This window comes from Podarcis bocagei (assembly GCF_964188305.1).
Source record: "Podarcis bocagei genome assembly, chromosome: 2".
NCBI classification, from domain to species: Eukaryota; Metazoa; Chordata; class Lepidosauria; order Squamata; family Lacertidae; genus Podarcis; species Podarcis bocagei.
This window is the reverse complement of record NC_138126.1, coordinates 116,857,088-116,880,152: the sequence shown is the minus strand read 5'-3', so window position 1 is coordinate 116,880,152 and position 23,065 is coordinate 116,857,088. Positions and strand designations below refer to the sequence as shown.

The 23,065-nt window shown below is 42.1% G+C and overlaps 2 protein-coding genes across 2 annotated transcripts; both read right to left on the bottom strand.

Annotated features, from left to right (window-relative positions):
- Positions 1 to 791: 791 nt before the first annotated feature.
- LOC308580179 (transmembrane protease serine 12-like) lies at positions 792 to 7,979 on the bottom strand. Its single transcript, XM_081181522.1, has 5 exons — positions 7,574 to 7,979; positions 5,643 to 5,847; positions 4,012 to 4,277; positions 2,168 to 2,313; positions 792 to 1,092 (listed from the first exon to the last, which is right to left on the bottom strand). Exons 1-5 carry the CDS (start codon positions 7,668 to 7,670, stop codon positions 853 to 855), a joined length of 954 nt encoding a protein of 317 aa, XP_081037648.1. The 5' UTR covers positions 7,671 to 7,979; the 3' UTR covers positions 792 to 852.
- A 2,919-nt stretch (positions 7,980 to 10,898) lies between these two features.
- LOC308580158 (transmembrane protease serine 12-like) lies at positions 10,899 to 22,615 on the bottom strand. The gene is made up of 5 exons (XM_081181478.1): positions 22,045 to 22,615; positions 17,294 to 17,495; positions 15,119 to 15,378; positions 13,225 to 13,367; positions 10,899 to 11,288 (listed from the first exon to the last, which is right to left on the bottom strand). Exons 1-5 carry the CDS (start codon positions 22,370 to 22,372, stop codon positions 11,052 to 11,054), a joined length of 1,170 nt encoding a protein of 389 aa, XP_081037604.1. The 5' UTR covers positions 22,373 to 22,615; the 3' UTR covers positions 10,899 to 11,051.
- Positions 22,616 to 23,065: the final 450 nt, after the last annotated feature.

Here is a 23,065-nt window from a genome sequence, read left to right as displayed (position 1 = left end):
AAATTGTGCTTCCCTGCGCATTTTCTCTTTGGTGTATGCGAATTTCTCCCCAGTAAATGTAGGAAGACGCTTGGAAAATAGGGAGAGGTGTGTAATGGGAAGCACTTGCAAGGAAGGGGGCTAGAGATGGGGAACCTCTACTCAGATTCTAATTTACTGAGCCCTATGTGCCAAAGATAGGGAACCTCTACTCAAGAGTCTGATCTGTCTGCCCAATCGCAATGTTCCATCCCATAATTCATATGTGTTCACTTCGCTCCACCAACCTCCTTCACGTCATCCCTCCTCTTTTTCCATGGCTCGCTCCAAAGTGAAATGAAATGGTGAGGACTCTAGCCATTGGGAGGAGGTGGAGGGAAAGTAAATGAAGAAACCCCAGCTCAGCCACTCAGTGTGTGTATTTGGCTTTGGCCCCATCCGGTCTGCAGTTCCCCAAAGGTTACCTCTAAAAATGAAGCCCCACCTCCTGCTGAAAAATGGTCCCCACCATGCTATTTGCAAATAAAATTGTCACGTAAGATGTCACAGATCACTAATTGTACTAATGGTAAACATCAACTTGTTTGCTTTATCAAAATAATAATAATCCTTATACAAATTATATATTTTTAAATGCACTAATAACAGTGCAATCCTACATCTAGTCAGAACTGATTCCCACTGAATTCAGTGAAGCTTACTGTCAACTAAATAGGTACTAAATTGCCTTATGACTATTTCTTTTCAGATTAAGAACAAATATTTTCAGTTAGGGTTGATTGAATTTAAATAACAAACCAACAGCTGACTAATGGATTGGTATTGTTAAATATATTAAAATCAGTTGTGGGGTTTTTGAGGAACTTTACCTTTTTATAGAACAAGGTGAAAGATTACCCACTTCACAGTCAGAAAGATCAGGACACACTTAATGTTCACAGTGCTGGTTTTACCACGTAGATGTGAAACTATCCAGTCTGAAAAATGACTTGTACCAAGATAGATTCCTGGATACTTTTGCTGGCCACAGCTAACGCTTGAGATGGTGATTCCTATCAAATAATATTTGGAAACATTTGGGAAATAGCACATCAAAGGTCCACCACTGTCCCCCTGGAACATGAAAAATATAAAATGAAAATTTTAGTGTTGCTTATGTATTTTAAAGTTTTAGTATGCAGAGGGACTGTAAACTAATCAGTCTGAACAGTGCATTTCATGTCAAAAGAAAACAATGCTTTTCTAGGAAACACAGATAAATCTTGAAATCTTTGATTGGGTAATCTCACTTTGGCTGGGTTATAGTACCTGCAGGTAAGTTGCTTACAAAACCTTATCATGTGTTCTGAAAAGTCCAGCTACATGGTCAATAAACTTAAGACTTAAAATCAAGCGAAAATCCTAAGAATATGTTCTAACAATTCTTAGCTCTCATAACATGGTGGTGGTGATGGTGATGCACAGATTATGTGAAAGACAAACACACCCCTTTTTGCTTTCACGTTGCTTTTTTGTTTGGAAGCAAAGTGGTACTAGTGTTCAAATTAGAAAAAAAATATGGCTCCTCTAATCTTATCCTTTCACCACTCAGCTAAAGAAGGCCTGCAACTTATGTGGGGGTTACATTCCGAGGGATCATGCTTAAAGCCAAAATTGCGTACAGTCAAAACCTGCTGGGTTCATTGGCAGGTGGGGCGGCCAAAATCATTTTCCCTGGAACCCCATCCCCTTTTTATTTTTTGCCACATACATAAAACTGAATGTGCACAAGTTGTGAGCTTACTATAGTTATATTTGATGAAAAATTGGTATTAATGGTAACACGTTTTCAACCACAACTGGAATCAGTTTCTTTCCATATCTATAGTACAAAAAAGTAGTTGCCCTTTCCCCCTTCACGTCCCCTCTCCTCCCCACGCTTTTTAAGTCTATGAATCTGCAGACAAGAACTTGTGTGTGTTCTAGATTTTTACAGTGCTGAGAGCACGTTCACAAACAATATTATCTCACTTGAATTTTACATGGATGTTTCTATTGTCTATTTTATCACACAATGTAATCTTAATTTTTATTTTGTAAATTTACTTAGTGCTATTTTGACATCCTACTGGGCAATATAATTTGTCTAAGCAAGCCACATGACAGCATCTGTTGGCAACGTGGTTTACAATGGAAATATCTGTTTTACCTGACAGGTGTTTTCGTGTCCGCTTGCAGAGTCAGCACAAATTACATCCCTTGATATTGCATGCCCTGAATACCAGGGATGTCTGGCACAGATGTACAGTGGTATAATGTCTACCTGAGATTCTTGTAATATATATTTCAAATCACCTGTAAAGAAAACACAAAGTATTACTGGAAGTATGTTTGTGTTCAACCCTCTGGGTCCAGTACAAATGTTCTAAGCCTGATGCAGCTGACCTTCATCCCCTTGTGCAGAATCTACATGTGTTATCAAACAAGGCTTAGAATTCCTTCTAACATTTTGGAGAAACAGAAAATTTTGTCAGCTAAAACATGAAACTGTAGATGTGATCTCATTTATCCTTGCGTGACTGTCATACCGTGTGACCTGTGGGGGTTCTTATTTTTTATTTTGTTAACAGTACATGAGATTGGCAGGCTGCTGTATTTTTCTTTTTCTTTACTCTGGTACTTTCCTTTTATACCTTTCCAAGGATGCAATCTTTAAGTGAGCAGCCTGTGTGCCTGGGGGTAAAGATGGTGCAATAAGTCGAGACCACATCATGCATATGGATAACAATTCATACATTAATACAGTGCAATTCTGTGGTACCTTTGAGGATATTCTAGAGGCCGTAGGAAAGGTTGGATATACTTCTCAGACATCAGAGAAAATAATCATTTGTAATGGTGCATGTTTGTTCTCGAAGATACAAACATGAGTCTGACCAAACTGCGGGAGGCAGTGGAAGACAGGAGTGCCTGGCGTGCTCTGGTCCATGAGGTCACGAAGAGTCGGACACGACTAAACGACTAAACAAATGGTGCTAGGAAACAGGGCTACACCTCCAAAGTCATTAGCAACGGAATCATTCTTGCCCCTACTGAATCTGGAGTCCACAATTTCCCACTTTAACGCATCCTGCCAGCTACTGATATAAGCAACAAACAGATAAGGGTCAACCACAGGAGGAGACTTCTAGCAGTATAATAAGGCTGAGATGTTTCATAAGGCAATACAGGACCAGGACAATTTTGGGCATCTGTTCCTAGGCACTCCACCCACCCCACCTGGATTTGGGATGAAAGATCATGTAAAAGTGTGCGTGTGAGGAGGTTAAGTTGTAAGCAAGTACAATTTGTGGTATAATTGCTGGCCGTGGGCTACATCTGTGGGGGACACCATTGCACCTGCAAGCACCCTCTGGCACCTGCAAAAGATACCTACTAACAAATGGACACAGTGAAAATCCAGATAGAAACCAGACTTCAAAGTTCTCTGCTGGGCTGCAGGTATGCTGAGAATGCCTCCTTTCAAAACTAAGTTCCAAATGGATGCACTTCAGGGCAGAAAGAGTACAGGATGTAAAAAGTGACAACACTGCAGAGACTGATGGTGGTTGAGTTTAGGTGGGGCCACAGAGCCCACATGTTCAATCCCTGCCCCCAGTTTTTAATTGTTTGGCTTTTTTTAAGGATTTGGGGTTCCACCCCCCAAAAAAAACATTGCCCAGTCAATAATGAGACTAGGAACAAAACTGAACTTCAATAAATTTATGTATCATCCTGACAGCCAGCAGCAAGCGAAACCCAGGTTTTCCTCAGGTGATATAAATCTTAATGTATTGATGTCAACAAAGCTTTCTCTGTTCACTAAAACAGTGTTTCCCAAATTTGGATCTCCAGCTGTTTTTGGACTACAACTCCTATCATCCCTAGGTAGCAAGACCAGTGGTCAGGGATGATGGGAATTAAAGTCCGAAAACAGCTGGAGACCCAAGTTTGGGAAACATTGCACTAAACTAATATTAGATTATTCAGAAGGGACAGAAACAAAAGATTTACCTTTCTCCTCTTTTTCCCCCCATCCACTTATATAACATGGGTTCTTGTCTGTCACTAGAAGAGGAATGTCAGGTAAGCAGATGGGCTGAATATAGTCATCGTATTCGACAAACTTTATTAATTCAAATAAGGCAATGTCATTGTCATAGCTGTTCACTTTGAAATGAGAATGGACCACAATGTCTCTCACCCGGCGATTTATAGTATGAGAATGACGTTTATAAAGCTGACGCAAGCCAATCACAACTCTCCAGTACTCTGGGTTCCTAGGACAAAAAACCCCTTGTATGGTTAATACAAAATTGCTGCTTAAGAGAATTTTAACTTTGAGCAACACCATAAGAAAGCTCAAAACATGCAGTAATAATTCCACTTGAAATTATTGAAATTATTTTGGCAAACTATTCCATACAAATAGCAATGTTACAACTGGCTTTTCATTCAGCAGGGGATTGATTTTATGACTGCAATAAAGTGGTACCTTGGTTCTCAAACATCTCCGTTGACAAACCTTTCAGAACCCAAACACCGAAAACCCAGAAGTAAATGCTTCCGTTTTCAAACGTGCCTTGGAAGTCAAACAGCTTCTGCTGCATGTTTTTCAATTCAATTTTCTTCTTTGAGCTTGCAGCCAGCCCTTTGCACCTCAGTTATCAAATGTTTCAGAAGTCAAATGGTCTTACAGAACGGATTACATTTGAGAACCGAGGTACCATTGTAATTCCTCATGGAAACTATAATCAGAATCAGAGCAAGTTCTATGTGCTCAACAGGTAATTTAACCTTGCGTTTATTGAGCAGCAGTTGTCTCATGCTGCATGGTAAGGTTTTTTTTGAAATTGAGTGAGTGAAGCTTCATAAACAGTTATTTGGTATGGGAAACTGCTGCTCAAAGTCCAGAATCACCCTTGAAAAATAGTATAAGAACCTGGCAGGATGGGGAAAGTGCTGAGAGCGCCATGTATAAGCTAAGCTGCCTAGTAACCTCACATACTGGTGATGAAGTTGTTGAATCACCATGTGTAGCTACACCTTCTTAAGGTCCAGTGAAATCAATAAACGCCCCCCCCCCATGGAAGTTCTTTAAGATGGTTGTATGAATCACCATTCAGAACTTGTGCATCTTTAAGTTCTAAATCACACGCTTCAGATCCAGTGTAACCCGCCATTCTTACTCCTTTTGGAAAATGTAAGAAAGATTGAGTATTATTTGAGATAGTGTTGAACTGATGGCACTGGATCAATTACACAGGTCTTCATGAGATGACACATCACTTGGATAACATGGACAATTGAAGGTGCCACTCAACACCCCTGGCAGCAGCGTTAGTGACTTGTAAAGTACACAAAAATCTCAAATAGCGTAAAATACATTCTTATACAGTATGCAGTAATTCTAAAGCACTGGACCCATGATTTAAACATAGCTTACTCTGAGTATGTTTTCGGAAACTGTATTCATAAAATGATATTATTTAAGATTTGTGAGAAGCCTACCAAAATGATGTGCACAGAATACTGACATCAAGACAGGCTATAGCCAAGCAACCAAGAAAAAAGAGAGAGAAAAGAACCCACACATTTCCCCCATTATACCTAAAATGGACAAGATAAAACATAAAGATACATACACCCATTCTTTAATGCAGTGTGCTGCTGTCAATACTAAGTTGTTACTAATTAAAGATCCGCAACATCTATGACGATACCCGCCTTGAAAAACACGGTAAATTTGAAGACTAACAAGCCATGGCCATGCCCCGAGCTGAGCCTCATGTTCACCTACTATCTGAGTCCCAGTTTTTTTCTCATCTATAAGAGGCCTTGTTCCACAACCTAAAAAAAACACCACACAGTTATATTGGTGAGATGCAATGTATGTAAGTGTTCCATAAAATACAATCTGCATCCAACAAAATGCTTAGAGCCACTGCTTTAAACTGTTTGTTTCAGTACAGCAATTCCCTAAACAGGCCACCTGTTGGAGAGCTGAAGCAAACCCATTTTGACTCACCATCCCTTGTTATCAGAAGTGAATCCAAAATAATTTCACAGCTTCTTTGATTCTCAGAATAAAAGGACACATACTCGCAGGATGATATCCCAATGTTCAAAAGACAGCATAATCCATGTGCTTTGTTTATATAATACAATTTATTCAGTATCAGGGCAGTATTCATAGTCTTCCCTCCTTATGTTATCCACATAACAGCATTGTCATGCTCAGGGAGCTTGGTGGCTTAGGGGACAATCCAAACCCAAGATCCACAGGGATGTGCAAATTAAAATCCAGTGGATCTCCAAGTCAGCTGGTCAATTCATGGAGGAGTTGGACTATGTATCTTAAGTATAAGGAGTTAATGGTACTTGACTGACCAAGCTGAGTGAAGCTCCAAGTTCAAAATAGGCTGTCCATTTTTAGGGCTGAACTCAGCTTGGTCAGTCCAATTCCATTAACTCCTTAAGATTACTCTCTTGGTGTCTATTTGAACTCAGGTCTCCCCAGCCATAAAGGTAAAGGGACCCCTGAACATTAGGTCCAGTCGTGACCGACTCTGGGGTTGCGGCGCTCATCTCACTTTATTGGCCAAGGGAGCTGGCGTACAGCTTCCAGGTCATGTGGCCAGCATGACTAAGCTGCTTCTGGCAAACCAAAGCCGTGTGTAAAACACCGTTTACCTTCCCGCAGGAACGGTACCTATTTACCTACTTGCACTTTGACGTGCTTTCGAACTGCTAGGTTGGCAGGAGCAGGGACCGAGCAACGGAAGCTCACCCCGCGGGGATTCGAACCGCCGACCTTCTGATCGGCAAGCCCTAGGCTCTGTGGCTTAACCCACAGCGCCACCTGCATCCCCTCCCCAGCCACAGTTCAACGCTAACAGGCTACATCATACTGATTGGCATACACTTCATTCCCCCCCCCCCCTCACAAAAAATGCCTGCTATCAATGTAACGTCAAGATAAACCGGGTTATGATCACATCGTTAAGATCATCACACTGTCCTTGCACAAAAGCCCAGAGGTTGTGGAAGCAGCACCCTTGAAACAGCACCTCAAAGTGGGTGCTGCCGCTGACGTGCGCTTCTCTCCGAACTTGGGCAAATTAGGACAAATGCCGACAGAGGGCAACGTTGGACGTAACACGGCTTAATGGTGTCCTTTGCAAAAAGCGTGTCCGTGCAGAGACGCGCTTCAGAAACATCTTTCCGCTGCGACTTAAACCTTAACTACGGCAATTCCCCGTCCCTCTGCCTAGAAATGGACTCTCACAAGCAGTTCCACGTGCCTCAAACTCTACGCAAAACACCGCGTGCAAATCCGTTGTCCGATTCCCACGTGAAGGATCACGCCTTCACATCGGACACCCGAAACGCCACCTGCTTTGTACTGGAGGCTGCCGGGAGTTGTAGTTCAGAGAGGGTGAAGCGTACTCCATGCGCAGGCGCAGTTACTAAGCTTCGGCCGTGACGGCGCCCGAGCGCTCAAATGTGAGGGAACCTGCCCGGCCCACAAGCGGCTTCGACGTCGGCGCCGCACTTCGCGGGAACGGGGGCTCACCGTGTGTAGGGACCCCGGAAGGTCGGGCTCCGGGCGGTGGTCCATACAGCAGCACGAGCAGAGCCAGTGAGAGCGCGGGGCGAAGCCTATGCCGCATCGTCCGTCGAGGGAGAAAAAAATGGCGGCCAACCCGCCGCCTTTCCCGCGCCTCGGCCGGAGCGACGCTGGGCGCGTCACGTGACGGGGCGCGCGGAGGCCTCACGCTCAAGCGTTTTCGCAGTTTGTCTTTGTGGGACAGAGGGAAGCCTGCGCAGGGAAAAGGGGGCACCAAGGGAAGAACAAAATATTTTCAATACCGACCCCAATCCTTCAGCAGTTCTTATGATAACTAGCTGACAGGGTTCAGGTGCAGGACTTGCGTATTAACAACGAGTTGGGGAAAGCTGGCTTTTGCAACGTTCAGAGTAGCTACCAGGAGGAAAGGTGGTGTGCTTTGTAAATATACATATATATATAACAAATAGATAAATAAAACCGTCATCATCATATCAGGCTGATGGCCCTTACACATTTTCTTGATGGGTGTGGTTTTGCGATTAAGTCTGTGAAATGCAGGGAAGTTCACCTGACATCTACATTATACACCTTTAGGTGCCACGCAAAAACATTTCTTTTTAACCAGGCCTTTGGTTGACCTGATCAGAATCCTATACACATTTAAAATGTGGCTCTTTGGGGGGGGGTATTGGGTTATTCTTATTTTGATTTTATATATTGTGATCTTTTCTGTGAACCATCCTGAGACCTCTGGGTATAGGGTGGTATATAAATTCAATAAAAAATAAGTTATTTATACCCTGCCCATCTGGCTAGCTTTCCCCAGCCACTCTGGGCAGCTCCCAACATAATATTAAAAGCACAAACACCAAACATTAAAAACCTCCCTAAGCAGGGCTGCCTTCAGATGTCTTCTTAAAGATGGTTGTTTATTTCCTTGACATCTGATGAGAGGGCATTCCACAGGGCGGACGCCACTACAAGAAGGCCCTCTGCCTGGTTCCCTGTAACCTCACTTATTGCAGTGAGGGAAACTCCAGAAGGCCCTCGGAGCTGGACCTCAGGGAGCTTAAGGCAACAGGGATGGGAAGTACTGTTTTGGCTGTCTTATAGGGAACACTTAAACTGAAACAGACAATTGTTGGAGGTGCCTGGGATCGAAGCTGGCCCCTGTCACAATGCAAAGCGTGGAGTCGAGCACCAAGATACAGCATTGCCAGCGATTTGATTTACAGTGGTGCCCCGCAAGACGAATGCCTCGCAAGACGGAAAACTCGCTAGACTAAAGAGTTTTCCGTTTTGGAGGTGCTTCGCAAAACGAATTTCCTATGGGCTTGCTTCGCAAGACGACAATGTCTTGCGAGTTCCTGCTGGTTTTCCCCCTCCCCCCCTTTTCTAAGCTGCTAAGCCGCTTATCAGCTGATCCGATCAGCAGATAAGCCACTAAAAGCCGCTAATAGCGCTAATCCGTCAATGGGCTTGCTTCGCAAGACGAAAAAACCGCTAGACAAAGAGAATCACAGAACGGATTCTTTTCGTCTTGCGAGGCACCACTGTACAATAATCACTTCCTGTTCCTCCTTTCCCAAGCAGCTGCCAGGCGCAGTTCCTCCCCCATTTTATTTTTTATTTCATTTATGAATGAAGAAAACTGCCCAGCCGAAGCTCCTTCAGTACCAGTGGCATGCCCACCACACTGCAGAGAGCTATAGGAGGTGGGTTTTCTGTGTAGGAACCACAGAAGGCTGAGCTTCGGGTCAAGCTTCATCCAGCACTATATGCAGTGCCAGTATGGATGCAACTGCACGGCAAAAGCTTCATGGGATTGTCCCATCAAAGAAACAAATAGCTGAGTTGTCCCTCTGCTTTCTCTTTTGTTGGAGGGACATTGACCAGCACATGCCAGGGGACTGGGATGAGGCTGACCAGGAGGATGGATGCGTGCAAATTCTGGCATGTTTCTGGCTCAGCCTTCTTCTTTTCATAAAGCTACTTAATGAGTTGCCTATTACCCGTCTTGCATTGTTTGGATGGGGCAGGAGGTCCACAATGGAGGAGGAGGGAAGATGGGCAGGAACTTTTTTTAGTTCTGTTGTAGCACGTTGATCTAGTTGATATCATGTTAATGTGTAGCAGTATTGGAAAAATAAAAACAGCTGTGTGGATGGTCACAGATTATTATGGTCATCAGTATCTTTAAAAATAATAATTTAACAGAACATATTTTCTTGCAATGGAGGAGGGAATCCTTGGATGGTTTGTCCCTTCCACTCACTCCACTAGGCAGGACAATACAATTATTTTTGCTTGGCCATGTTCTCCTGTTTCTAGAGGTTTGCTGTTACGTCTTTGGCATGTTCAGCTTGGTTGCTCTTGAACATGAAGTATAATTTGTGTAGTGCTGCTTAGTACAAGGGACAGACCATCTGAGGATCCCGTCCATCCCTGGCAGAAAATGAAGCTTCATGGCAAGTCCAATGTTACATCTACCATTCTGTCACAGAAATTAAATCTACTGGGTCCTGCACATAGGTAACAATCTTCACACAACTGCTTAGTTCAATGATTTGTGTATATTTTTAAAACAAATGGGTGACTGCTCCTCTCTTTTTTCAAGTAATAAGGAATCCAAATTCAATATATGGAGAGTTCTGAAGTTTTAAAGTGATACAGGCCTTTGTTCAACTTTAAAAAATACTAGCTTACCAAACTTTTTCAGTACAAGGCACTGCACTTTTACTCAGAAGTTCACCTTTAGTGTAAAGTCTAACACCTAGTCAGTATTTAACAGACTGCACCCTACAACAGATGCTGGTGTTTCGTTTTTAAAAGATTAACACAAAGCTGCTTAGAAGAAATATGGTGTGATTACATTGCAATAAACAAATCAGCAGAGGGAGCAATGATTAAAACTGTCCAATACATTAGACCCTACTTCTTCAAAACACTGTGGATTTACTTTAAGAATTCAACACAATGAATTTTGTTTGCAGGATAGAGCCTTGAAAATGTGATTCTTATATTTAACTGTTCTTCATTTGAGTGAGGAAGTGTTCCACTAGAGTATGTGTATACAAGTATAACGTAAGTTTTATTTTAAAGTGCTATGTATATATGACAACATCTGCCATCTATCACAAACTTTGATATTCTAGCATAGAAATAAGATGTAAATATTGTGATAGTATTGGTTTAATTCTGAAAATTCTTCTATCAAGACAAAAACATTTTTATTGTGTACTGAATGATCATATTCAGTTCTTATTTTTTCAACTTAATTTTCTGTTTTATTTTGAAGAGTATGATTTCATAATGTGATTTACAGACCATTAAACACATATATTTTAAATAACATCTGATATATATGTATATTTAATTTATAAGGGGGAATATGGTAAATTTGTTGATAAAAGTGAATAATTTTGCTTCCAATTTTGCAATCCAAGTTCACTCTAGTACAATGGAGAGAGAGTTTGCCTCTTCATAGAATATAAAAGACTGTCCATGCAACAATCCAATAGATCAGAACCCATCGAATGCTCACATTGGTGGTCTTAGCAATTAAATGCGCATCTATCCAATTTTTGTAATTAACTGTACGAACATAGATTCCTGGATATCTTGGTCGGCCACAACCAAGCCCAAAACTGGTGATTCCTATCAGATAATACCTGCTAACATTTCGAAAATAACACATCAAAGGTCCACCGCTGTCTCCCTGGAACATGAAAAAATATGGTACTCTGAAGTTTTAGGAAACAGGATTGGGATCCAATCAATCTTGAGTTATGTCTCTCATGAACTATCAAAAGAAAACACGTTTTTCTAGAAACAGTACCTCCAGAAAGCCTGACTTGGGTATCTTACCTTGGTTTCCTTGCTGACACAATTTGATCATGGATGCTTTAGGAATTCCAGCAACAGTTTCAATAAGACAGTGTGGTGTAGTGATTAGTGTGTTGAGAAGGACCTGGGAAACCAGGGTTTAAATCTCAAATCAGTCATGAAGCTCATGAGGTGACCTTGAGTCATTCTCTCAGCGTCACCTATCTCACAGGGTTGTTGTGGGGAGAAAAGGAATAGGAGAATCATGTGCACCACCCCTTGGAGGAAAGATGAGAGATACATGTAATAATATAAGGAAGTAATAAGCTGACCCTGAAAATCAACTCAAGACTCAAAAGGGCTATTTAATCTTAGCTATCAGAGCAAGACATGACACAGGTGGGAGGACAGCACCATCCTGCTTCCATGTTGTCTGTTTTGGATGGAAGCAAAGTGGTCCAATGTGTTCCGAATGGAAGGAAATGAGCACCCTACCTTTTCTGCAAAGCTCCTGTACTTTTATCAATAACCCTAAACTTTGGTAATCAGAACACCAACAATCCTAACCCCCTTATATACCCAAATGATTGCTGCGTTCTGAAGGAGTGTCTCTTGCACATGCCACTTCATCAGGTGACCCATTCATATGATGTAGGAACCTACCCTTTGAATCTCGCTGCTATTACAAAGCAAACAAGCACTGTCTCTATCATCTTTTTAAGCTTTCTAAGTGGAGATTTTTATCCCAGTCTGGATCTGTTTTTATATATGTTTAAATATGCTTTTAAAGTAGAAGTTTTTCAGTTGTTGACATTAAATACCGGTAATTTTGGGATGTTTCTGTTAGGATATTTCCGTTCCACCTTAAAAGGGAGCAGGCTTTGTGAGTCACAGAGTCTGCGCATGTTCTATTCACAGGATGTTTATGCTTGCTGTTTCCTTTCGATTTCAGCCAGTTGGCCAGAGATGCTGACTCAGAACGGTCATGTTTTCTTTTGTTCTGTTCTACGCTAAATAAAGTCTGTAAATTATGCTCTTCTGCGGTGCAAGCTTTCTGCTGTGTTTCTGCTGATAAACAGTGTGCACAAGCCTGGAATGCAGCCAATCTATTTCTAAGGCTTCGTGTCGCTAACTGCTGGATCTGCCTGTCTACGGGAGATCGATGGACGTCCGACAGCCGGCTTGGGGCCATGATGATGGACTATATCTCCCTGGCAGTTTCCCAACAGTTTCATGGGAAGATATTCATAAAAGAAATGACATTATTACTGCATCATCTTTATTTTAATATTAGTATTCACAATGTGATATGTTTTAAACCTCAACAAGGATGATGGTTTCTTTATTTATATAATCCTTCGAATCCATATTAGGAAAGAACATTCCCTTTTTCCTCCAATTCCCCTCTGCTTTTGTATTTATTTCTCTTTCTTCAGTTGTGAATTTGCAGTCAGGAACTCATGTGCTGTGTTTTTGTACTGTGCCTCATGCATATTATGTGCTTTTAGAAAGAACTGATCGTGCTGATTTACAAGGTGAAGTTATGTCGCTGCTTGAATTTTATTGTGATGTTTCTCATGTCCCAATTTTTCTCACAGCAACTAATTTCCCTCCAAAATGTATTAACTACTTTGGTGCTACTTTGACACAGCGGTGAGTAAGCCTGGACAAATAATTGTATGACAGCATGTTTTGGCAATATGTCTTAAAATAAAAATAATTCATTTCCCCCTCATTTACCAGCGACTTTGATATATTGCTTTGATATATTAGTCAAGCAACTACATGACAGAATGTTTTGACTACTTATTGTATATTCTCCATTTTACCTGGCAGCTATCAACACGTCCAGTCAGAGAGCCAGCACAAACCATGTTTTCTGTTAATCTCCCTGCATACGAGTCATATCTATTGCATAATCTCAGCGGAAAAACGTCTACCTGAGCTTCTTGTAATACTAATTTGCCAACACCTGAAAGGAAAGCACAAAAAACTGCTGGAAGAATGCATTTAACATTCTGAAACAAGGTTGTCAAGTATGCAACCTGGCTGGGTAACCGCTTAAGCTAGTCTAACTCTTAAACTTAATAAACCAGGTTTGTATTTCCCAAGTAGGTCTATGAAACCTACCTTCATTTTCAGAATAAGGCTCACAAATCCTTACTGAACTTGTAACGAATTCTGTTTGCTAGCCATCGCAGGCCCCAGGTATATATGGAGCTGTGTATGCTCAACATTGAGATTTGGGTGTCTGTGTTTTAATTACAGTATTTTGTTTTCTTCTTAATCTATGATTTCAGGTGTTATTGAACTTGTTTGTTACTGGTTCAAGGTTTGAGGTATTAATTAATTAAAAATAGCCCTTCAGTGTTCCCTATCCAGCAAGGTTGAATTAAAAGAAAGTGCATTAGGTTATCAGTACATAGGCGCCTGCCGGGTATGGTTAATACATTTAAATATAGCCCGGTGGCTTACCCAATTCGGTATGCCTGCATCAGCTATGAGTCATAACAAAAGATATATGCTTTGCAGACAAGATCAAATACCTTAAAAATTAAAGTATAGTTTTCTCAAGTGCACAAATCTCAGGCAAGTTTTGAAAAAGCAGAGAAGTGACTTTCTGAGTGCTTACCATATTTCTGAAAAGTATGATAGAGACGAATACATGGCAGGTTCAAGGCACAAGGCATACTGCCCTCATACGATAAGTGCAGAAAGCATGACAAATATTTTGTCTAAGCAACAGATCATATACAAAGAACCTTTGGCCAGCCAGATGATGAACTACAACTCCCATCCTCCCCTGCCACTGGCCATCCTGGCTAGGGCCAATGGGAGTTGCAGTTCAGCAAAATCTGGAGGGTGTGTCTGCAGACCTTGCAGAATCCAGCTTTTCTTAGTGCAAAAATTTGATGCTCGCAGAGTAAATTTTTATTTTGTGTTTTCTGACCTTGGTTATAAGCTGTTAAATATTTTTATCTTGATTAATACAGTGGTACCTCGGGTTACATACGCTTCAGGTTACAGACTCCGCTAACCCAGAAATAGTACCTCGGGTTAAGAACTTTGCTTCAGGATAAGAACAGAAATCGTGCTCCGGCAGTGTGGCAGCAGCAGGAGGCCCCATTAGCTAAAGTGGTGCTTCAGGTTAAGAACAGTTTCAGGTTAAGAATGGACCTCCGGAACGAATTAAGTACTTAACCCGAGGTACCACTGTATAGTTTAAAAACATAAACACAGCTAAAGAATTTATAGACCCAACAAATGACACTCCTTTTTTTGGATTAAAAGAGCAAATACTTCTGAAGAAATCTGTCCAGTTTGCTCATGGTTAGCCAGTAAATATTCTGCACACAAGATTAAAATTTTACATCATTACTGCAGACAGAAAAACTGACTCAGGGTTAGGGCTGCTAATATTGATAACACTTCCTGGACACCTGTTTTACAGTTCAGTGTCCAGAAAAGGTGATGAGCGAGAAACATTTCACAATTACATTAAATATTAAAAAACTTTAATTGTACATTAAAAAATATAATGAAAGGATACGAAAACCAAATTAATCATCACGACTATCAGAAATTCCTTGTGTACACTAACGGGCAAACCAAACCTAGGTTTACCTCTGTGCAATACACCATCAAATGGCAAAGAAGCTTTTTGAAATAACTAATTCTCACTCTTAACAATAGTTTAGTTTAAAGGAAAAGTAGAAGATTTACCTTTCTCCTTTGTGTTTCCCCAGCCAGCTATGTAACATGGGTACATGTCAATAGTATCATTTTCAGGTATGCAGACGGGCTGAATATAATTATTATATTTTACATGTTTTATTAGCGTAAACAAGGCAATATCATTTTCATAGCTTTCTGAATCATAATCAGAATGGACCGTGATTGTACTGACCCGGCGCTTTCGAGTATAATAGTTGTGTGCATGAAGATGATGCACGGCGATGACAGCCCTCCAAAAGGCTGCGTTCCTAGGACAGAATAAAATCAAAAACAGAGTCAGTAACTATTTTAGAATAGTTGCTTCAAGCCTGGTGTAAAACTATCAAGCACGGAGCCAGAGTCAAATGGTGAGGGAATGACAAAGGTTTCTGCAGTAATAGTAATATAACCAGTAAAAGCATATATGCATAAGAGGAATCCTGCTAGATCAAACCAAATCATGTCCTATAACAGCCAATCAGATGGTTGCCTGTAGGAAGCTCACAAGCAGAACCTACAGTTGCTGCTCAGCAATTGGTACTCAGGTATAGTGCCTCTGCACCTGGAAGCAGCATGAGCCCTGCTCAGTATGACTATTCACAATTGACAGACATATCCTCCATAAATTTGTCTCATGCACTTTTAAAATCATCTAAGCTGATGGGCCTCACATTGATCAAAGCAACCTTGAAACATGCCCCAATAATTCCATTTGCACACAACTCCCCCAAAATCTTATCATGATGGACTTATCAATAAGCACAGCAACTTTATAAGTTGTCTGCCTGTCTCTGCCTCTGGACTGGTCTTATGATAACAATTATCCCTTCTCCAGTGTGAATCTCCAGGTCACCGAGATCTGCAGGCAAGACCTTCCTAGCCAAACTGTCATCTGCTAAGGTACATCTTGCTTTAAGTATGGGATTTCCCCCCCCCCTGTTGTGCCATTGACCCTATGGACTCACCACAGCTCTGAAATAAGACAAGCACCAATAGATATGTGCTCATGGGGCTTGTTGAAAAATGGTTCTCTCAGATCATTTGTATTAGCTAGCTCTTTTTTGTTTGTTTTTTTGGGCGCTGCTGTTATTTATTGCTTTAATGTACTGGTCTTAATAACTCTACTGTGAACCATAATGAAATTATCTAAATAGAAGATAGTATATAAATAAAATAATAATGGAAGCTACAAGTTGGATTCAAGTAACTCGGAGCACTAGCGGAAGCCAGTGCAAAATGTAAGTGTAAGGGAGCTCCCCTCAGTCTGGAAGTTCAGAAAAATCTCCAGAACAGCATGTGGGAGGAGGATATTGTTCCCTCCAGCATGCAGAAATACTTGTACTAACAGAACAGTCAAATCTCTGTGATGTTGAATTCTAACCTATGTATTTAGAATTAAATAAAATCTCTACCCCTGAAAACCAGAGTAAGAATAATGAGGATGACTCCCCACAGAGTTACAAATACTAAGGTTAGAAGCCGAAGAACTGCAAAAAATAATTCTACACCAAGATTTTGGGCATGTGTCAGCTACAAAAGAGTAGCTGATAACCCATGCTGCATGACAAGCATATTTTGAAGCTTGAGTGCAGTTGCATCAACACTTTGAGGAATCAGCATGTATGCCTGCTGCCAAAGTAGGGGAAAAAACACCTCGGCATACCGTAATTTGGAAATGGGAGGACATTAGTGCCCTCCGTACTTGCGTACCCTAAAATAGATTGTATTCCGTGCAATGAGTTTCTTGAAACATGAACTTATGCTTGAAACTGTAACCCTACTGTAATAAAGGAGAAGTGCACACAACTGAAATAATCTCATAATTCTTCCTCTGCTTCCATTTCCCTCTTCACCTTTCAGACCTGAGAGGCTTCTGATAAGTGCAAGGGGAGCAGAGGGGAAGAGCACCAGGAGATGAAAAATCTACTTTGTCACACTGTTTTAACTACCAAACTATATAGTATTAAAAAAGGAAACATCCAGTCATTTACTGCTGTGTTGTTGGGTGGGAAAAGATTTTGGGAGGATGAGAGGAGAAATGTATTCCTGAAGTCCCAGTGTCTCATTTCCTCTCCCACTCCTCCTTGAAATATGTCCCCACTCCCATGAATTCTGAATATTCACCAAGTGCTTAAAAATAAATAAATCAGTACACCTTTCTCACACTTTAGAATAGATACATGCCTATTTTTTTTAACGCAGTGTGCTGCTGTCAACACCGTGTTGTTTGTAATTAAACTTCCACCACACAGATGGAAATATCCTAGGCCAATGGTATAATGCTGAAGGCTAACTTGCCATGGCCAAGATCCAACCATGGCATCATGTCCACCTATAATCCGAGACTCTGTTTTTTTCTCATCCATAAGAGGCCTTGTTCCGCAGTCTAGAAATCAAAACACAGATATACTGATGAGATGCCATGAATGTAAATTTTCTGTTAATACACACGTCCATTGACCAAAACAAACTTAAAAGTAGATCTAAAGGATCATTGTTATAAACCGACCAGTTTGCCGTAGCGCTTCTGTCTCTGGAGAGTTTATGCAAGACTGCAAACTTTTGAATCACTTACCCCTTTGACACACGTTGTGGATCACAATCTGGTTTTTGCCACAGAGTGGACTGGTTTTGTCTCTGTGGTTGGAGGTGTTAGCACCTTTGTTATGCACCCACCCTCTGGACCCATTTTCTGTGGCTGGTATTTATATATACCATTTAGAAATGCAAATAATTAAGTGGTATATAAATGTCTTAAATAAATAATAAAGATAGACACCATTTCTTGGTGAGTTAGGTCTGGCAGTGATGGTTCCCCCCTGTAAAGGTGAGGGGCAGCTTAAGAAATTTACAGATGATAAGGAATTATTTAGGGCATTGGTTCCCAAACCTCTCACCCCAGACCACTTGAAAGTTGCTGAAGGTCTTAGTGGACCACTTATTTTTTCTGCCTGTTGTTGTAAATGTGATGCAATTTGCTAAATGCTGTCTGATTTTTAACTGCACTTTCCTTGCTTCTTTTCTCATATACTGTACTTCACTGTATTGTATTACAATTTGTATTCCTTAGAACCCTTTCCAAGTGTCTTCCTCCCATTACTTCTGGTCCACTTCCAGCTCACCTTGTGGCCAGACTGGATCCCTGGGTTCTAAGAATGATGACACAGTCTTTGCACCCACTGTTCACAGACAGTGCTCCTATCATTCATGGTCCATTGGCCACAGTCTGGGGTCCCCTGCTGTATGGGATTTTCTGATTGGCATGTCTGACACCCCTGTTGAGGTCCTGGTCTCACTGAGGAATGGCAAGGAGTCTAGGGCCATCAACGTGATTATCCTTAAATGCCCACTCCGACATTGTGGAGCCCACCAGAATTTTGACACATGCTTCAGATGATGAAACACTATGAACAATGACTGGACTGTGTCGTAAATTTTTATGTTATTACCCAAAGGTCCTAGCTTGGAAATATACACAATCCAAACCAAAAGTTAAAAATTGAAATTGAAACACTCTAAAACAATATACGGAACTCAGTAACAAATGAAACCATCAGCAACAATATAATTTCAAAGGTTCCATAGCACTACTAAAGGAGAGACTGTTCCAAGGAAGAGCAGCCACTGCAGAGAAAGATGGTCCACAGACCCCTATTCCATAAGCCTCAGGGCTTCCTACGTAGATTTTAAAATTCATGCAGGTCAGTATGGGAGGAGGCACACTTTCAGATACTTGGAGCCTAGGGCATTCAGGTTAACTTTTAAATTTGGACAGCTTAAATTAGGCCTGGAAGACAATAGACAAGCAGTGCAATTGTTTCAGAATTTATGTTAGAGGATACCCTGGGGCATTCAGCTAGAACTCTGGCATCAGCATTCTGCACCAGTTGCAAGTTCCAGACCATTTTCAAAGGCATGTATTACAATAGCCCTACTTGGAAATAACCAGACTATGAAAACCTGTGGCCAACCAGGGCTTCAACAGCAGCACTAACCATGTGAGTCAGAAAATCCCACGAAGCATTCAGGAATCCTTTGGATTCCATAAGTCTCCAGGGGTGGACCATCTTAACCCCCCACCCTTACACGGCGATCTTGCTGCTACCAGTCCAAAGCACACCCAAAAAGTATTCATCCATGATAAACAGTTCACCACAAATCCACAATACCTTCTGTCACAAAAATCAGATCTGGGCTATGCCCCACAACATGAGTTGAACCTTGATGTACTGAGAAACCCCATGGTTGTCATGGAGGTCATGAAATCCTCCGTGGGCCCAGTAAATGCAGCTTCGGCATGGACACTGAAGTCTTCCAACGCAACAGTGAAATGTTCTCCAATATGACCTCTGAGACCACCTCAGCTAGAAAGACTGCAGGGCAGCGGGATGGGCAGTACATCAATAGTATCTTATTCTATCTCAAGGTCCCAAATCCAGGAACAAACCCTCTTATCAGTTACAGAGCACACTGGCTTCCTGGTGAGGACAATGGAATTTTAATGGTCAGCAGCATCTCTCCCCTCCCGTCTGACCTGGCCTGGTTCTGCACCAAGAACCTTGGGGGACAAAGCTAGGATAAATATGGTCTGCTCAGCTAACCCACCTGGGTCTCAGTAATACATGCCACCTTGGGCACCCCCATGGAAAACAGATGGCTTATTTGGACTGATCTGGCATCAATTAACATCACTACTACAGCAAAGGGGTTGCCAACATGTTCACCCAAACTCTGAAGATTGGAGGTTAGTCCACAAAGGATGATGGTCTTACAGGCATCCCCAAACTCGGCCCTCCAGATGTTTTGGGACTACAATTCCCATCATCCCTGACCATTGGTCCTGTTAGCTAGGGATGATGGTGATGATGATGATAATAATAATAATAATAATAATAATAATAATAATAATAATAATAATAATAAATAATAATAATAATAATTTTTTTATTTATACCCCGCTCTCCCTAGCCAAGGCCGGGCTCAGAGCGGCTTACAAGCAATAATAAAAACAAGATGAATGATTACAACTTAAAAACAAAAATAAAATACATTAAAATAATGGAACATTAAAATATTAAAATGTAGCCTCATCGCAGGAGGAGAAGGAAAAGAAAAAAGAAAGAGAGGGAGGGAGGGAATCAAATTGGCTCCAAGCCAAAGGCCAGGCGGAACAACTCTGTCTTACAGGCCCTGCGGAAAGAAATCAGATCCTGCAGGGCCCTGGTCTCATGAGGCAGAACGTTCCACCAGGCCGGAGCCAGAGTTGAAAAGGCCCTGGCTCTGGTTGAAGCCAATCTAACTTCCTTAGGGCCTGGGACCACTAGGGTGTTGTTATTTATGGACCTTGAGGCTCTCCGTGGGGCATACCAGGAGAGGCGGTCCCGTAGGTACGAGGTGATGGGAGTTGTAGTCCCAAAACATCTGAAGGACCGACTTTGGGGATGCCTAGTCTTAACCATAACTACTGCCCCTTCTTCCAGACTTTCTAAATAATCTTTAAATGCTATTATTATTATTAGTAGTAGTAGTAGTAGTATTAAAATTCTACCCCTCCTTCTGCCCTTCATAACACTCAATGCATCCATTGAAGTGATTTTTAGTCCGTGAAAGCTTCTGCCACAATAAAGGTGTTATTTTTTTTAAGCTGCCACAAGATCCATTGTCCTTTCTGCTGGAAGAGACTAACACAACTACTCTCTGGGACATGGTTCACAAGAGGCCAATGTTCCATGCTTCAGTAGGGCTTACTCCTAAGCTAACGTTGCAGAGGGATGAAGCCTAAAGAATGAATGCCACTCATGAGCTGCCAAATCTAGAGCACTATTTTAACTCGGAAGCAAATGCTCCACTGCCTACTTGCGTCACTGTGTCTATTAAGCAATAGCATCCTCCATGGAAGCACTTTAGGAAGGAGGGGACTTCAATTTCCAAGTAATAATAATTATTTATTATTTATACCCTGCTTTCCCAAATCTGACTGAACTACACACTGACCATTGAAGGTTTATGCCCAAAACAAATCAGCCTCGAAGGTTGCTGCCTCGTTTCAGGCAGACCTTCTACCACCCAGCCAACCTCTTTGTTGCTACCCTTTCTACTCTGCTGTGAAATCTATCTCATGCTGACACAGATTTCACAAGGTGTTGAACAGGATTTAAACACTCTGTTACACATACTGGGAAACAAGTTACCATAAATATCCTAGTTTTGATCTTTTTAATAATACTGTACAAAAACAAACAAAAACAACTTGCAGACCTAACTAGCCACTCTGGCGTTCCTTACACGATAGTTTTGGCCTTTTTATGCTACAAAAACCGAAGCAGAAACCCAACTTGCAGACCTCACTAGCCACTCTGGAGTTCCTCACGCAATAAAGTTTACACGCAAGCACCTTCCTGTGTTTGGGGTGGGTAACATAATTTGGAATGCTTGAAGTATACACATTTTAGCCTTTCCAGTTGTTGTATCCCTTCCTTTTAATGAGATGGGAGCCCAAGATGTATTATTTTATGGTTTTTAAGATGATGATGATGATAAAATAATAATATAAAACACTAATAATAACAATAATATTAAAAACACCCCTCCGTTTCGAGCCGCCCAGCGACAGCTTGCTGGAAAGAGAACATTTGTTGGGGTTGGGGATAACAATCACATTTCTCCGGCTCCTGAGGCCGCGATGGGTCCTTCCACGGGGACCCCAATGCCGCCGCCAGATCCTCCTCACGGCGGATCCACAAGCCTCGCCCGCCCGCTCGATTTGGGAGCAAATCCCAGCCCTCTCAGGGACTTTCCGAGGAAATCCCCGCCCCTCCTTCCTTCGCTGCCTCCCACGCGCACGCGCAGTTCCACCCCTGTGTTTTTTGGCGGCTCGAGCGCAGCGCGCGGAGAACGTGGAAAGGGCGGCCGGAGGGAGAGAAAGCCGGGCTCACCCTCCATGGACAAGAGAGACGTGACGTTTCTGGGCGTGTTGAGCAGCCCCAGGAGCGCCAGCAGAGAGGCCGTGGCTGCCCGGCGGAGCTTTCGCAGCATTGTCCGTCGGCGAAACAAAATGGCGGCCGGGCGCCCCCCCCCCCGTCCCGCCGCTCTCTTGGCGGGAATAACGTTGCGGCGGCGGCGGCGCGAGGGAGGGAAATGGAGCGAAGATGGCGCGGAGTTCCTTCGCTCGTTCTGACAGAACCTTTTGCTGCTTTCCCCCGCACAAACACCGAACACATACACACACGTCTCGCAGGGTTCTGGTTCTCGAGGGGAGATCATTAAAGGAGCCGAGGCGGTTCTCTCAAGAAAGAACGCGGCTGGAGGGAACCAGATTACGGTTCCTCAAGAGGCTGACCCGAGACATACCTATTAATATAGGTTAAGGCCATAGCAGCAGTGCCAGATTTACGTATAAAAGAAACATGCTATAGCTTAGGGCCCCACTCTTTTGGGGTCCCCTAAAAATTTAAAGGAAAAAAACCCTGGATGTACATTTCCAAAATATAAGATAAAAAACAAATAAAATAAAACCTACATACAGTAACAGTGTTTTGTGTTGTGTAGGCTCCTGTGATGTATGTAATGGGCCCCGCCTGCTCCCTAAAGTGTCACTGGTTTGCTCATTTTTATATATAGGGTGGCTATATTCTGCATGGACTGGTTGCATGGTGGCACTGCAGTGCAGCACAGCTGAATGTATACTTAATTGTATTTCTGTTCAACAATTACTTTGATAAAATACGTATTTTGTTATGTGAAAAATGGCTTTCGATACCTATTAGGTCCATAAATGGAAGGACGCGGGTGAGCCTAGGACTTGCCGATCAGAAGGTCGGCGGTTCAAATCCCTGCGACGGGGTGAGCTCCCATTGTTCGGTCTTAGCTCCTGCCAACCTAGCAGTTCGAAAGCACAAAGTGCAAGTAGATAAATGGGTACCACTCCAGCGGGAAGGTAAACAGTGTTTCCGTGCA